This window comes from Gastrolobium bilobum, unplaced genomic scaffold, assembly GCF_033153095.1.
Source record: "Gastrolobium bilobum isolate Gb01-03AN ecotype WA unplaced genomic scaffold, APGP_CSIRO_Gbil_v1 utg4933, whole genome shotgun sequence".
NCBI classification, from domain to species: Eukaryota; Viridiplantae; Streptophyta; class Magnoliopsida; order Fabales; family Fabaceae; genus Gastrolobium; species Gastrolobium bilobum.
The window spans coordinates 107,721-125,688 of NW_026897330.1; the positions used below are offsets into that span (position 1 = coordinate 107,721).

The 17,968-nt window shown below is 34.3% G+C and overlaps 1 protein-coding gene across 1 annotated transcript; it reads left to right on the forward strand.

The window, feature by feature from the left end:
• Positions 1-13,085: 13,085 nt before the first annotated feature.
• LOC133306056 (nudix hydrolase 16, mitochondrial-like) lies at positions 13,086-17,329 on the forward strand. Its single transcript, XM_061506333.1, has 4 exons — positions 13,086-13,156; positions 15,828-15,942; positions 16,560-16,643; positions 17,078-17,329. The coding sequence occupies exons 1-4, from the start codon at positions 13,086-13,088 to the stop codon at positions 17,327-17,329; spliced, it is 522 nt and encodes a 173-aa protein (XP_061362317.1).
• The last annotated feature ends 639 nt before the right edge of the window (positions 17,330-17,968 follow it).

Genomic DNA, 17,968 nt, shown 5'->3' on the forward strand with positions numbered 1-17,968 from the left:
TCATGTTTGTTAAAGATAAGGATTTGTTAGGATAAATGTTTATCTCTTCACATTTTCAGCCTTCTTATCCTTTATCCTATGTTGTAGCATCTTATCTTTTATTTGAATTTGAATTTCCATGCTTATCTTCTCATTTGTTTTGTTACAATATCAAAACGCAGTTTTTCATTAATAGCTCCAGTGCTATATCATTGCTACAACATTGACCTAAATCATAAACTTTAGAGATATTTAATTGCTCTAACATCAAAATCAACTAAAATACAAACACTTAACACATTTATCTTTCAAAACACACAAAGATAAGATTCATGCAAATATATCATGATTATAAAGGAATTATATGGAATATTAAATACCAAATCATTAATTATAAGCCCAAAATTAACTTTCTTTGGGAGAGTTAATAATAGCTTATAAGTTTCAGGTGCCAGACAATTCCCAAGTCCACTTGTGCTTCGTTTGTCCCTTCTTAAGAAGCTATTACTTCTGAGCCTAATGTTTAACCACTATTTTCAATCTTGTTTGAGGAATGTAAGTTGCAGGCGGGGCCTACATCTTTAGTGTCGCAGCCCAACGAGGGTACTTTAGAATATTGATCAAGTGGCGCAATTCTCCTAATTTAAAAGTAGATTGGAGTATTATTTTATAACAACAATTCCAAAAATTCCACATTGAGGACAAATATGCTAAAAATGAGGGGGGAGTATTATGAAATCCAGCTCGTAAAAGTCTACAAGAGAGATAAATTCAAGGGAAGGTTGGTCCATATGTTGATTCAACAGTTGTTGACTCAGCTAATCAGTTACAAACCATTGTAACTAACTCTAACAACATAAATGGAATGAGAAGGGGAGGTGGAGGTGGAAGTGGTTAAGTAAAATTGGTGTGGGGCAAGAAAGGAGCATTAGAAATCTTGTTTGGACTTGCGAGAGAATAAAGGCTCTGTACTTGCTCTACATTATTTTTTTTCTTGTTTCATAGTAAAAATTTTGCCAATACTTTTCTTTTAGCAATTCCTTCTGTGAATGTTATTTTCAAGTACTGATTTTCCTTAAACTTCTATATTGTTGCAGAACATATCAGTAATGCAATTTATTATGGTTCTTTAATTTACTGGTATTGGAGTAGGTCTTCGTCACATTGACCCCACAAAAATGATGCAGAAGATACTTTAGATTATTCCTCGTCAATTTTAAAATGTTCGAAGCCTAGCCAGTGTCAAACAAATTATAGATATAAATGCCAAAGTCTTATTGAAATCACACAATATCTCAATTCACACCATGCATGACCTCCTCTTGGCAGGGTCCTTAAACATTTCCCTTAGATAGGTCCCAATATAAATGTTAATTTTCCAGGTGTCAACAACAAAATATTCGATCTTTATTTTATTTTAATTTTGGTACAATCTAGAGGTATCCTCATTTAATCTCTTCCGGTCACCTTGTCCTCAGAGTACGGCTCCGAAGGCTATCCCTTCATCGAAACAACGGGTGCATTGGGATTTGCCACCAAAGAAATGATGAAACTAATCCCCTATCAATGAGAGAGGCATGTTCTCTGGGCCTCAAATTGTTGGAAGTTGTTCCTTCTTCAATGCTTGGCTCAAGTCCTAAGAAGTTGGAACTCTCCATCTTTTTGGTGCAAGGCTCAAGGGACACATCCTTTGAGTGGATCAATTCCTTCCCTATATAAGCTTATAGTGTGTGAGGTTTAGAGATATGAAAAAGAATTTGAATACCTCTAGAGAGAAGTTTGAGTGAGACCTCTTTAGGGACGTTTTTAATTATCACAATTGTAGGTGAAGTTTGATTGTACCTCTAGTGAAAGACTAGGGAAGTTTGATTGTTGTAACCCATTATTCTTATAGTGGAAGTTTGATTCTGGAATAGTGTCCTGTAGGTTTTTACTTCTTCACATTGGAGAAGATTTTTCCACGTTAAACAAATTGTCTGTGTTCTTCTCCATCTCTCTCCTCTTGCATTTTAGTGTTTCGCTTCTGCAATTAACTTGAGGGTTCGACTTGACCCAATAGTGGTATCAGAGCCCGGGTTCGACGGGTTCTGAGGGAGACGAGATGGAGACCAGTGGCATAATTCATGACGAAGATATGTTCAAGCTAACCGCAGACAATTTCACTTATTGGAGACCGATGATGGAAGATCATCTTTACTACAAAGATTTACATTAGCCTATTATCCTTGATGAGAGACCGGCAAGCAAAACCGATAAGGAGTGGAAGATCCTGAGTCGTAAGGCAGTAGCTACAATCAGGAAATACATAGACAAAAGCCTCTTTCAGCATGTGTCCAAATACACGAATGCGTACAAGTCATGGACGAAGCTGGAGTCTATGATTCAGAAGAAGACTCCTAGGAACAAAGCACACCTGGTTCGTCGACTTGTGAAACTGGAATACAAGGACGACATGAGTATGATTGAACACCTCAACACCTACAAAGGTATTGTGAATCAGCTATCTAAAGCTGAGATGAAAATTGATGACGAGATGCAGGCTTTGCTGCTATTGAGCTCGCTGCCAGAAAGTTGGGATACTGTGGTGGTAACTTTGAGTAATTCTGCTCCATAAGTAAAATTAAAGATGGATGCCGTAACAGATAGTCTCCCGAACAAAGAAGCTAGGAGAAGAGAACGAGGTGTTTCTAGCACGTCTAAGGCCAATGTTGCTGAGAACAGAGGGAAATCCAATTCCAGGGGAGAAGTAAGAGCCAAGGTCGAGATCGTGACAAACGAGAAAAGTCTAGAGGCCGATCAAAGTCGAAATATGAATTGAAGTGCTTCTATTTTAGGAAACCAAGGCATAAGAAGCCAGACTGCAAGACTCTGTAGAATGTTGAGAAGAATAGAGCCGGATTAGATTATTCCCAAGAAGAGGGAAGACAAGAACACCATTGCGGTGGCTGCCAACTCAGATGCCAAGATATTTCTCCTCGGATAAGATAATTATTTGAATGTTGCATACGATGACTGTACCTGGATTGTTGACTCTGGTGCCTCCTTCCACGTTACTCCACAAAAGATTTTTTCTCTTCTTATCGAGGTGGTGATTTTGGAGTCGTGAAGATGGAAAATCAGGTGACTAACAAGATTGTTGGTGTTAGTGATGTGTCCCTGACCACGGATGCTGGGTGCCGACTTGTGTTGAAAAATGTAATGTATATTCTTGACAAGCGATTGAACCTAATCTTGGTAGGCAAGCTTGATGATGTTGGGTAAGTGAACTATTTCGATAATGATAGGTGGAAACTAGCCAAGGGAAACTTAGTTGTTTCCCGAGGTAAGAAGGAAGGCTCCTTGTATGCGATGCAAGGAAAGATAAATAGTGGAGAAGCCAATTCTGTCCGAGATGGATATAGCTTGAAGTTGTGGCACAAGCATCTCGACTATATGAGTGTGAAAGGGCTCCAAATCCTGAACAAGAAAGGATTATTGACCAGGATGAAAGGCCAAACATCGGAGAGTTGTACGCACTGCCTAGCTAGAAAGTAACACTGGGTTTCTTTCGTGAAACCGAATAAACCCAGAAGACGCAAGTATATTCTTGACCTCGTCCATACTGATGTCTACTCCATGTCGGAGAGATTCCTTGGAGGAGCTCAATACCTTGTTTCATTCATTGATGACCACTACTGTAAAGTGTGGGTTTATTTGTTGAAATCTAAAGACCGGGTACTCCAATCCTTTAAAGAGTTTCATGCTATGATTGAAATGGGAACTAACAACAAATTGAAGGTGGTCCGATCTGATAAGGGTGGTGAGTATTGTGGCCCATTTGATGCATATTGCAGAGCGGTCAGGATCCAACTTAAGAAGACGCCCCCCAAGACACCTCAGCTGAATGGACTTGCTGAAAGAATGAACCGGTCTATTGAAGAGAAGATCTGAAGTATGTTATCCAATGCCAGATTGCCGAAATCATTCTGGGGAGAAGCCATCAGAACTGCTTTTGACTTAATCAACCTTTCACCATCACGACCACTTGAAGGAGAAACTCCAGAAGAAGTTTGGATAGGTCGAAAAGCGGCCTATGATCAATTGAAGGTATTTGGATGCTGAGCTTTCGTATATATCACTAAAGATTAAAGGGCGAAACTTGATGCAAAGACAAAGGAATATATTTATCTCAGTTCACCTAAATTCGAGTTTGGTTTTTGAATTTGGGATCTAATCAATAAGAAGATAGTGAGAAGTCGAGATGTGATTTTTCATGAAGATGAGACCATTCATGACATCTCGAAGCCCAAAGTCTGGGTTATTGTCGGACATGAATAATCCATCCCTTCTGTCCGAGCTGAAGTAGGGGGAGAAAATCTAGAGAATGAAGAAAATGATGGCCAGCAACAAGCTAATGAGGACTAAGATACTGATGTCCGAGTTGTTGATGAGATCCGGGATGAGAATGATGAACCGGGTTCTCAAACTGAAGAATAGCCGAGATATCCAACTCGAGAAAGAAGACCCTCTACAAGGTACCCACCTGATGAATACACCGTTGTTGCTGAAGACGGTGAGTCTCAGAGTTATGATGAGGCAATGACGAGCTCAGACAAAGAAGAATGACAGAAGGCAATGCAAGACGAGATGAAGTCTCTGCACGAAAATTAGACTTATGAGCTCATCGAGTTGCCTGAAGGAAGATGAGTTCTAAAGAACAAGTGGGTTTACAAAATCAAAAATAAAGAGAATGACTAGAAGCCAAGATACAAAGCCAGAATTGTGGTGAAAGGTTGCAATCAAAAGAAGAGAGTAGACTTTGAGGAGATTTTTTCTCCTGTGGTGAAAATGACCTCAGTCCAAACCTTGTTAGCCATGGCGACTTCGATGGACCTCGAGGTAGAACAAATGGACGTGAAGACGACATTTCTTCACAGCGACTTAGAAGAAGAGATATATATGGAGCAACCAGAAGGTTATCGTGTTACAGAACAAGAACACCTGGTATGCAGGTAAAAGAAAAGTCTATACGGCTTGAAGCAAGCACCTCAGCAGTGGTAAAAGAAATTTGAATCTTTTACGACTGATCACAAGTTTGTGAAGACTGAGTCCGATTATTGTGTATTTGTGAAGAGGTATGAGGCCGGAGATTTTCTGATTTTGTTGTTATATGTTGACGACATGCTTATTGGGGAAAGTGAAATCGAGGATAGCTGCCTTGAAGAAGGTGTTGAGCTCATCCTTCACAATGAAGGACTTCGGCCCTGCAAAGCATATACTCAGAATCAAGATTATCCGAGATAGACAAAAGAAGCTATTATGGCTGAGTCAAGAAAAATACATTGAGAAGATTCTGAAAAGATTCAGCATCGATAAAGCCAAAAAAGTGAGCATCACACTAGTCGGACACATAAAGCTGAACCAGAAGCAAAGTCTGAGATCTGATGAAGACAAAGATGAGATGTTGAAGATCCCGTACCAATCCGCTTTCGGAAGCTTGATGTATGCAATAGTTTTCACTAGACTAGACTTGACATATGCTATTGGAATGGTAAACCGGTATCTATTGAACCCTAGCAAAGAACACTGGGAAGCAGTGAAGTGGGTCTTCAAGTATCTCAAAAGAATAACAAAGTTGTGCCTCCGATTTGGAGAAAGCAAAGCTGAGTTACAAGGCTACTCAGATGCTGATTTAGGGGGAGATTCTGACTCGAGGAAGTCGACGATAGGATATTTGATGACATTTGCAGGAGGAGCTATCTCCTGGTAATCAAGACTACAAAAGTGTGTGGCACTTTCGACAATCGAGGCAGAGTACATAGCCACGACTGAGGCTTGCAAAGAATTGTTATGGATGAAGAAGTTTCTTTCTGAACTGGGACATGATCAAGACAAGTATGAGTTGAAGTGTGACAAACAAAGCGCAATTTATCTTGCGAAGAACTCGACCTATCACTCCCGCACTAAGACATTGACGTGAGGTATCACTGGATCAGGAATGTGGTGGATGATGGACAGTTCGCACTTGGCAAAGTGCACACCGACCTGAACTGATATGATGACAAAACCATTACTAGCAAGAAAATTCGAAGACTGTTGTGAAGGTGTCGGACTGTTGTTGATCTCGACGCATTGAAGTCGGAAGGGAGAGATTTGTTAGGAGTTTTTCCTTCTTCAATGCTTGACTCAAGTCCCAAGAGGTTGAAACTCTCCATTTTTGGTGCAAGACTCAAGGGACACATCCTTTGAGTGGATCAATCCCTCCCCTATATAAGGTTATAGTGTGTGAGATTTAGAGATATGAAAAAGAATTTGAATACCTCTAGAGAGAAGTTTGAGTGAGACCTCTTTAGGGACGTTTGAAATTACTACCATTGTAGGTGAAGTTTGATTGTACCTCTAGTGAAAGACTATGGAAATTTGATTCTTGTAACCCATTATTCTTATAGTGGAAGTTTGATTCTGGACCTGTGTCTCACGGATTTTTACTTCTTCATATTGGAGAAGGTTTTCTCACGTTAAACAAATTGATCATATTCTTCTCCATCTCTCTCCTTTTGCATTTTACTATTTCACTTCCGCAATCGACTTGAGAGTCTGACTTGACCTAACACAAATTTTGTTCAAAAATTTGTTTTAAGCAAGGTTTAAACCCAAAACCCCAAACAAATTCTTAGGAGTTCAGTTGCCAATTAAACCACTCTTTATTAAGATTTGCATTAGGCAAGTTAAACCTTGGAAAGTTATATTTCAAATCAGCCACAAATTCACCGACATAAAGCTTAGCAACAAATCCATTCAAATCTTTGACTTTCTCCATAAGCTTGAAAGAAGTGCTTCTTTAAATATACACGTTGAAATTTAGATTGGGGAAATTTTACTGCTACCTAATTCAAGCGCAAATCAAGGTCACATGGACGGTGAAATTAGCCATCTAAGTCTTAAAGGACATGATTTGATTCTAAATATAAATCATGACCACACTGTGTACTAAGGATTGGTCAAGTAGGTTTGCATACTTTCTTATAAGTCTCATATTGATTATTTATACAATTAATGTAGAATTTATAAGATCTTAGACACTCTTATTCTTTGAGCTAGCTTTTAGATGATGATTTCAAAATTCGTAGCAATTGATGCTTTCATTGAGAGTTGAGTTCCCGAAAAGAGCTACCTATAGACAGTGGCGGACCCAAAAAATTTTTGTTTATGTCTGCACATCTAATGACGAGGGATCAGGGACAACATCCTTGATTTTTTTTAAATAAAATTTTAAATGCATTAAAAAATAAAACAATATAAATAAGAAAAGGAAAAAAAAAATTTCAACTTAACATGCTTCGATTCTTTATTCTTTGAAAATATTGTATTATATCTTCATTATCAATTTTATTAAATATATCACGTTCAACATAAGTTAACATGTATGTATTAAACCAATTATCACTTAAAAAGAAAGAAATATCTTGCGAGCTCATTAAAAAAAAATGAATTATACTTATTTGAATATTATTAAAATAGTAATATATTATTAAGCTAAAAGAATAATTTTGTCAACAAAAGTTTGAAGCCAAACTTGACTTTGCCTCAAATGATGCCAAACATGTTTTCGACGTGATTTCAGAAGCAATCAAGATTTTGAGTGATTTCAACATAAAACCAAAAAACTCACTTAAACTTGAGAGTCGATACTTGAAAATTCCAAACTTTTCAAAGGTTATTATTGTCTGCACTTGCAGTCATGTGCACTAACATAGGTCCGTCATTGTTTATAGACTGGATTAAGGTGTCTTTTTCATTCTTTAAATTAGCTTTTGGAATAGTGATCTCAAGGTCTATAACATACTTTGTATTAGGTTATGTGTTTAATTACTATCGTTGTATCCAATTTTTTTATTTTTTATTTTTTTATGAATTGTAACATATAAAGTATGACTTGCACACATAACTTTTGCAGATCAAAATCTGTCAGCATAAATGATGTGTCTATAATGCAAATAACACTAAAAATAAAAAATATAAATCAATTCCCATAAAGTTATACTTGGGATCAAAAGAAATAAATAATAATAATAAAAATTATCAGTAAAAATTATGTTATGTAAAAGTATGGAGTACCAGCCACATGTTTGGTACATTAACAATGTCAGAGTTTGTTCAACTAATCCCTGTTATCGAATTTTCTAGAAGCTGTGGACTATATATGCAAAATTCAAAACAAATAGATAAAATTCAAGTTCTATAAATTAAGTTGCAATAAATTTTTTTTAGGCCTAATCCACAAGTTGAATCCTTTAACATTGCTTTATGTCGGAGACCTATAAAACTTAATTAGTGAATATTTTAATTTTTACTTACACATTAATAAAAATGCTGTAAAAAAATTTATTAATAAAAGACATAAAGAAATATTATAATAAAACTTATTTGCAAGCATGTAAACAAAAAAAAAAAATTACAAGCTTGAACTTAATCAAAAAAAGGAAAATTAACTATTTGCAAGTTACGGCCACAATTCAAACGTTAAAAAAATAAACAAAGAGCATAAAACAAAGAGGATATAATTTCTCGTTATAGGAAACATGCACATATATAAAAATAGACGAGACTCACTGAAAAAGAAAAGTGGGTCCACTTTTCGTATGTAATTGAGATAATTTTATTTCATATAACATTATAAATTATATCTCCTAAAATAAAAATATATTAGAAAATTGAAGAAAAATATGAACGATTAATTATACCTTCGAAGGACTTGTAGAGAACCTCGGCATCTTCAACATACAGGAGAAGTTCGATCTAGAACAGCTAGATTAGCCATTGATGTTCACTAGCCATCTTAATTTCTTTGTCTTCCTGTTGGGTTTTTTATTACCGTAGTTCTTATCTAATAATTAATTATTAAATTGATTTTAATTATAAACTATTTTAAAAATTTAACCTTGTTTAAAAACATAACATCAATTTACTCTTATTTGATCATTGACTATCAAGTCAATGGTCAAATAAAGCTACCCGGATATATTTTAAAAAACTGAAAAAATGTTTGAATTATTTACCTGAGTAGGGTGGCGGCTACCCGAGTAAACATGTTTTGCAGCAAATGCATTCCAAAAATTGCTGTGTCTAGAATGGTTCATTATGAAAAAAAAAATCGTCAAATTTACATTAGGTTTGGTTAATGGACGTCCTCCCCTGTGCTTGTAATTATCTTACATATAGCTCAGAAGCTATATATCATTTTTGCAACTTATTAATTATGGAACAGAGAATGAAGGAATTGGGAGCCACTGAATCATCAGCGGATGGAAAAATGCTTCGTTTGAGTGTAGAAACTGGTGGATGTTCTGGATTTCAGTATGCTTTTGATCTGGATGACAGAATCAACTCAAACGACAGGTATTACCTCTTACCAGTTGATTTTCACAGATGGATTATGTTGAGGAGCTAATCAGTTCAGCTTCCGTAGTAAGTCAAACACAATTGGAAATGAAACACGCATATTACAATTTTTGCAAGATGTTTATCGGGTAGTTTATCGGGTAAATAATTCAAAGTTTTTTGAAATATATCCGTAGTTTCATTTCTGTCCGGGTATTTTAAAATTTTTAAAAAATATCCGGTAGAGAGAGAATACTCGGATAGGTTTAATGGTCAACGGTCAAATATGAATATATTGATGTTATATTTTTAAACAAAGTTAATATTTTAAAATAATTTATAATTAAGATCAATTTAATAATTAATTATTAAATAAAGACTCTAATTGTAAAAAAAAAAACCCTTCCAGTTGTGATAAAAATGTGATGATGGATTATGGTAAATCTAGTAGTGGCGATTTATGGGAGCATGAATCCTTCGGAATTAACGCCTACACACAACTATCATGTTTGGACTTCGGACGTTACTTTTGATTTTTAAATTATTAATTATATACGTTACTGAATTACCTTCCTTTACGGATTTAGACCTCTCATATTTAAAAGTAGTTATATTATTTAATCATAATCACTTATGAATAATGAGATAAAATATATATATATATAATTTTTAATAAATAATTATAATCAAATAATATAACCACTTTTAAACATGAGAAAATTACAAATGCAGAAATTACTCAGATACAAAAGCTCACACCTGTTTTAATCGGTAAAGCTTCGTTGCTTGCAAAAACAGTGTGTGAAAACATTTAATTTATAGGAAAATATTTTTCTTATTTCGTTGAAGATAATTATCTCATTTTATAATACACTTATCGAATTTGGTGTCAACTTTTTTCATTTCTTTTTCATTTTATTTTTATTTTTATTTTTTTTTTGTAAATTTTTCATTTTTTTAAAGTGTGTACCCCACATATTTATCTCACACATGTAAGAAAATTATCTCAAACATAATTTATATCACGAGGTTCTTTTGTCCCTTTCTTCGTGCATGAAGGACAAATGGCAACATGAGCTACACTATTCCAGTGACTTAATTTCTTAGTCTAATCTCCTTTAAATAATGACATGTATCTTTTTTAAATTTTATTCTTTTAAATTATTATGCATATATTTATATTTTTTCTTTTAATCTGCATGTATTGGATTCTATCTTAATTATTATTATTATTTATTTATTTATTTAAATATTTTATTAATTTATACTTTTGTGTGATGGACAGAATATTATAAGAACGAATATGATAAGAGTAAGAAAGAATAAGAGTCTAATAAACTCATATCATATCCCTTATTCGATTAGCACTAGCTAGAAAAACAGTGTGATACAATTATATTATCTCATTTTTTGTTTAAAAGGAACTAAATAGTTTCATGAAATGATAAAAATAATAAAAATTTCATTTTAACATAATTTCATAGAATTTTTTAAAATTAATTTTTTAATTTTTTCTTTTGACTTAATTATAAATTAATTCCTACTTTAGATTTTTTTAAGAGTTCTAAAAATCATAATTTTAAATAAATTATATTAAAATATACAAAAAACTTATAAAATTTTCCAAAAAACAAATCTTACTATATAATTTTTTGATACAGAAATTAATTGCCAATTTTTATATATGTAACGCAACAATCATAATTTGAATAACATTAACAAAAAATAAATATTGCAGATTATTTAAGTTACAGAGTTGTTGTTTGATGAAAGTTATTGAATTTTTTTTGCCAAATTGATTGAATGGCTGTGGTGACTTGTAGCCAAAAGTGATGGTGGAGGTCGCAAGACAACTTCTCATGTTCTTAGCCGAGTTTAAGGAGGCAAAAGACTATTCTTGAAAAAGGAATTTCTTATAGGATAACTCCAAACTGCAAATAAGATAAAACAAGTTGCGCACCACTAGGGTTAGCTTAGTGGTGTGGGGTGTGTGTGTTAGGAGTGTGTGTAGTGTAGGGTGTTGTGTTCAATTTCTTGTAACCTCAAAAAAAAAAAAGATAAAACAAGTTGCGGTTCGACAACTGAGCTAACAAAATAAGCTTAATATTCCATTGATTTATCAAATAATGAGCAACATTATAATATAATAAATTATTCTATCCTTAAATTTTAGAGGTGGCAAAGCGAGTAACTTATCCGCCGCCATCAACCCGTTATAAAATGACCCAACTCGTCTCACACCATTTTTTAAAATAAGTTGAAAATCTCAATTCACCGTAACTATCTCTAACCGTCCTACCAAACCTCCAAAATATTGGAAAAATAATTTTTTTAAAAGAATTGTATTGCGGTATCAAATGAAAACAAACGAGATATAAAAAAATTTATTAATTTATATATTTTTAAAAAAATAAAAATTCAACACGATGAGTCAACCCACTCAATTGCTAGTTGAGCGAGGAGGATTCAAACGGGTTGATGGATTAAAAATTTCAACCCAACGATCACCATTTGTGATGAATTAAACTGATTAACCCGACGAATTGGACCGTTTTTTCACCTTTAGTTAATACCCTGTCACCAGAGCCTTATAATCACCTATATTTTAAAAATACATGCATAAAGAGAAATTAACAATTTCATTTTTAATAAGATCCGAATCTCATGTTCTATATATATTATGGATTTAGTGAGGATCCTTTTAAAGACTACAAATTATGTTATTTTAACAATTTTAATTATGTATTTCTGAGAACGCAGAATTATAATATTAAAATAATATCTTTTTTTTCTCACTTCAGAAACTGTTTGCTGATATGAAAAGAAAAAAAATATAACTTTAATATTATAACTATACATTCCAGAAAATACATGGTTAAAAAATACCAAAAAGATATAAAATTCCTTTTTACCATATATTATTCAAGAACAAAACGTGAATTTAAAAAAAAGTTTTATGTTTATCATGTAATATGATATAACATCACTTTCCTACACACACATTAAAGAGGTGGGGTCCACATATTTTTCTTTAACTTTCATCATTCCACTTTCTCTCTTCATTTTTGTGTGTTGGAAAGAACACGTAAATCAGGTAACATAACACTACTAAAATTCTTTAAAAAATGAAGAGAAAGAAAGTTCCGTTTTTGGGAACCGAGTTGAACGACAAGAGAGGGCCCTACAAAATCCTCACTCACGCCAAAAACAAACATGCCCCTTTCGCTGACTTCTTCCACCTCTTTACAGTCCCTTACTTCGCAAACCACTTCTCACCGCCCAAACTAACCAATCCACTTCTTCCATCTCCAATCACAACAATAACTTATCCACGTGTCGATACATGATTGCCACCCCATTCTAAAACAGTGGTCCATTTCACCAGGGGAAGACGCTGACACAGTACTATATAACGCCATATTCATGTTGACCACAATCCACGTGACTTTGACCCTCTGATCCGTTCGAAGCGCTTCTTCTTCTCTTCGCTCTCTCCTCTCTCTCTCTAAACCCAACCCTCATTTGATTGCTTCATTTTCAGTTTCTCTTTCTCTCTTCTCTTTCTCTGTTTCTCTCTTCAAACCCTAAGAACACGAAGGCATTCATCTGGTGCAGGCGCGAGCATTCTAGGATTCGTGCGCCTCTCATCAACATTTCGATTCGAAATGGCGAACGAATCGTTTGGATTTTTGGTTACGGAAGATTGAGAATTTTGGGATCGGGATTGGGGTTTGTTGGTTGTTATTATGTCTGATTTGGTGGCTCGAACGGGTCGGCATCAGCAGCGGTACGAGAACGGTTATCGCCTTGTTGCTGGGTACGACGTTTTTCCGATGTGACATTGCCATTGTTTGTTTCTGTGCTTTTGGATATGGTGGTGATTTTTTTTCATAATTGTTTTGAATGAGGGAGGAACCAAAAAAAGGAATAAAGAAAAAATAAATGTCATTTTCAACACGGAACTATGTGTGCCCGTAAAAGTACTTGTGGGTATTAAGAAATTACAATTTTGACTGGGTGATGGCGATGCTTTGTTGTTATTATTATTATTATTAAATTTTTGCTTGAGATAGAGCATCGGTTGATGTTTTCTTTTTCCTTTTTTTTTTGTGTTTTGGGGGAAGGGGTGTTGATGCATGTGGCTATTATGGCATTTTTAGGATAACAAAAATGAGATGAGTTAATTATAAGATCTAATCTTATCTAGATTATTAGGATTTAATATTAGATGTAACTAAAATGCCGAGCCCAACTAGTTTGAAATAAATGTGATGTTGATATATAGATTTAAATTAAAAATCGATCTTGGTTATCCAATAGTCAAGAATAACTTCTGTCATTCCTTATATATAACTACAGAGGACCTTTTTGATCACCTAGTATTAAACAAGTAGGATTTTGGAGGACCTTTTATGGTCAACTTGATACATTGAGTCAAGTATTTCTTTTTTTTCTTTTTTTGGTTTGGATTAGTGTGTATCCTGTAGCTAAATTGATTATCTATGAAGCACTAGGTCGTTTATGAAGTACGTGGACTTAAAAGAGAGAAGAGAGAAGTCATCCATGTATAATCATCAGCTGGTATCCTTTTTTATTAATGTTCTCTGTCATTGTACATAGAGTGTCCCGTCTTGCAATAGGATATGATAAATTAATCAAAACAATGGAGAAGTCTAGCGTGGTGCATTGACTTTCTGTGCTTGTCATAAAAAATACCAAAAAAATTAATTATTATGTCATCTTGACTTTTCAGATATATATTCCCATTTGAGTTTGCTAGGATCACACTTTGATCCCTTATGGTTGCATTTTGTGCAACTAATATGGTCAACACTTGTAAAGTTCAGCTGAATATAGATATCATGAGCTATCATAGACCTTATAGATTACTGTATTAAAATTTAATTATGCATGGAATCCTTGAATTATCAATAGCGTGCAGCACCCTTTACCTTTTGGTTAAAAATTTGCTTAATGCATTGAGATCCTTCTCTAGTTAGGATTTGTTCTGGTCTGGCTGGATGACCTTGCCTAGCCAACCCATATGGCTGCCTGGCAAGGCCACCACCACTTAGCACGTGAAGCACGTGACTTCCTTGTATACATATCCCCTCACACTTCCTATGCACCTTGACATTTTACACGTCAAGGGTCACGCAACTTCACACCTAGTGGGGTCCACAGTATTGGAAATAGTTATGGCGTCACACTTTGCGTAGTTGGACGGAATCTCTAATGCCTTATATCAAAGGATCTCAGCTCCCCCATATCATCATCTTCTCCATTTGCTTGCTATTGTTATTACTCTGCTGAAATTTCCCTTCACGCCATAACCGTAACCCACTTACACCTCCCCCTTTCAGCAGAGTAATAGCAATAGCAAGCAAATGGAGGTAACCCACTTACACCTCCCCCTTTCACCCTCAGTTAGCCTGAGGCCAGTATGGTGATTCTATAGAGTTTGGTCTATACCACTGCCTCTCTTGTCTCGCTCAGATCAACATACTTCACTTGTATTGGAAACAAATTCATACCTCTATACTCTGATTCAGTTCAGGATTTATTATTTCCTTATGCATGTGGTCTTTTTAATCATAATGGTGCTGCAAAATCATTTTTTTTAGCTCAATTGTAATTTTTAATCCTCTTATTTTGGAAGGAGTCTTGGTGTCTTTAAGATTGCTTCTTGTTTGCCATCTTGCAGATTATAAACTTGACTAAACCAATTGCTTTTGACTTCAGAAATTTGTGTTTTATAGATTGAATGATAAATGACCTGGAAAATGTGGTAGTCATATTTTTATGAATTTAATTGATTTGGATAGTCACCCTTAGTAATTACAAGTGGAATTTCTTTTGGTTCATTTTCCCTTATTTTTCTAATATAAATTTTAGTGCAAAAGGTTGTTTTATGTTAATCTGGATTGAGATTCATTAGATTGGTAGTTATATAAGAAAATCGAGGAAATTACATACTCCTACTGTTATTGTCATATTTTTGTTGTATTTACTCTTAAAAGGTCATGGGTTTGAATCTTGGAAACAACATCTTCGCTAATATGCAAGAGTAAGGCTGCGTATAAGAATTGCCTTCACCCCTGCCCTTGCTTGTCGGAGTTTAATGGGGAGTGATTTTTTTACACCGTTAAGTTTTGTGATCTTTTTTACTTTTGTGAATTGGAGAAATGTGTGATTTCTTGCATGTTCAAAATCATTGTTTAATCCAAATAACTAAATTTCTAAAATCATTTAATGATTATTTGATGTAATTTCATGTGAACTATTAACAATATGAATTTGGAATTTGTTAGACTTTACTAAAGAAAAAAAAAAAGAATATGGAGATGTCTGTCGATTAAATTCGTTAGTATTTTAATTGAGCAGATAGGAATTTGAATGATTGCTTGAAGATTGTATTTGTTTTTTATGTACTTGTTTTAAATAAATTACTTAAAGATCTGATGCCGGATATGCTAGTTGGGTTGCAGGTGTGTTCCATTTAGGTATAAAAGTTCTAATGACTTTGGAGACACTGGTTCCAAGAAGATTGTTGAAGTGCTTTTGATTAATTCACCCAGTGGACCAGGACTTTTATTTCCAAAGGTAAAATGTTTGGAATACAACCTTTTTGACTTACTTGAATTGGGATCATTGGTACAATTAGTTTCTGCTATTGCAAAATTATGATGGTCATGTAAAATTCCCACTGAAATTGTATTTTACAAAGCCAATGCAGTTTAATTCCTTTCAGTGATTCATGCTTTCCTTGTTTATTGATAGTATGACTTCAATCAACTTAGGTGAAGTAATTTTGATTCATATTCAATGGAATGAATCACTCCAAAGAAATAAGTGAAATTTTTTCCAATACTCCTGCTACTTTCAAAAGATTAGAATGGGGAATATTAAGTGAATCACTCCATATGTTGTTGGAGACTTGAATTCACTGTTATTGTATGCTTGATGGTTATGCAGATGATATAGTCCACTTACATTCCAACTTCCAAAAAAAACCTATATGCTAATATGTTTGGGTATTGGGGACTTATGGAACCCCATTGGTCAGTTTCTGTTTCGATTTGTATTCACATCATTCATTGTTTGTTTTATTATTATTATTATTATTATTATTGTTATTTGGGATGAGATAGTAAGATCACTGATATTTTGTTCTCAATACGACCTTTGTGGATGACAAATCGATTTGCTTTACATTTAAGGGAGGTTGGGAGAATGACGAAACTGTTGAGGAGGCAGCTGTAAGAGAAGCTATAGAAGAAGCAGGAGTTCGAGGAGACCTAATGGTGAGAAACTTATCCACATGAATGAATTTATTTAATTTTTGTGCTCTGTTAAATGGTTTTTGAGCTTCTGTAATATCATCATGGATTAATGTATTGCAATGTTTTGATGGTTCTAGTGGGAGTCTAGGAAGATTATGTGAAACTCATATCATCTTCTCATAGTATTCTTCTTTCTTGCTGTGGGTTGTCGCCTGTGGATAATTGCAATGAAGTTTTCGTCAAATGTTGTAACTTAGCATCTATGTGAAAGCACATGAAATCATATTAACATTTAAAATTTGGTGAATTTGACCCTGAAATAGGTTGAAATATTACCACTTAATTGTTATTTTATTTTTTTATGCCTGCATTTTTTTTTTAATTGAACAAAATGTTACATGGTTATGGTGATACTTGCAAACTAATGGTTGAAACTTGTGGATACCGGGCGTCAGAATTTTCTTGGATGCTATGAGTTTAGGAGTAAGACGCATCAAGATGAGTTCAGTCCTGAAGGTTTATGTAAAGCAGCAATGTTCGCCCTGTTTGTCAAGGAGGAACTTGAACTATGGCCTGAGCAAAGTACCAGAAATAGGAGTTGGCTGGCTATATCTGAAGCACTTGGAAGCCTCCGGCATGCATGGATGAGGGACGCTTTAGAATGCTTCTGTAAATGGCACGAGGATAAGTTAGTGAGTGGAACGTGATCTAGACACATTTGCTGACTACTCATCTATAGGGCATTGTATCTTTGATAAAAAAAATATTACTCTGATTATTTTAAGAAAGGTAAACTGATCAGAATTGCAAAGTAATTTTGTTTCAAGTCCCTGGATTTTTCTCTGATTATTTTTAATTCAGAGTAATTCATAACATTAAATTTTTTTTTTTGTTGAGATGCTCGTTCTTGTTCTGATCTTATTCTTTTAATCCTTATCCACGCATGCCATAAATGATGCATGACTAGGCTAAGTATGCATATTTTCATAATTCATGAGTTTAAAGATTACAGATTTAAACAGGCTAATAATAGATCAAAACAACATGAAATCGAGGAGTTAAGTAATGCATGTTTTTATAATTCATTAGTTTTAGGGCTTCAATGTAGTTAAGCATTAGAGATTTAAACAGGATAATAATTGATCAAAACTCAAACATAACCGATGTGTATACATGCATTTGTTACCCATCACTAGCTCAATTTTCAGCCGAGTAACGTGAGGTGAAAAATGCTAAAATGTTCTACCATATTTTGCATAACTGAAAATCATGCAATTATTACCCATCACTAGCTCAATTTTCAGCCGACTAACGTGAGGTGAAAAATGCTAAAATTTTCTACCATA

What these genes read in the sequence shown, in the direction of transcription:
- LOC133306056 (XM_061506333.1), top strand. Translation starts at nt 13,086, where the DNA reads ATGTCTGATTTGGTGGCTCGAACGGGTCGGCATCAGCAGCGGTACGAG. An exon ending in CAGGACTTTTATTTCCAAAG is followed by an intron (nt 15,943 to 16,559) that starts GTAAAATGTTTG and finishes TTTACATTTAAG; the next exon opens with GGAGGTTGGGAGAATGACGA. An exon ending in GAGTTCGAGGAGACCTAATG is followed by an intron (nt 16,644 to 17,077) that starts GTGAGAAACTTA and finishes ACCGGGCGTCAG; the next exon opens with AATTTTCTTGGATGCTATGA.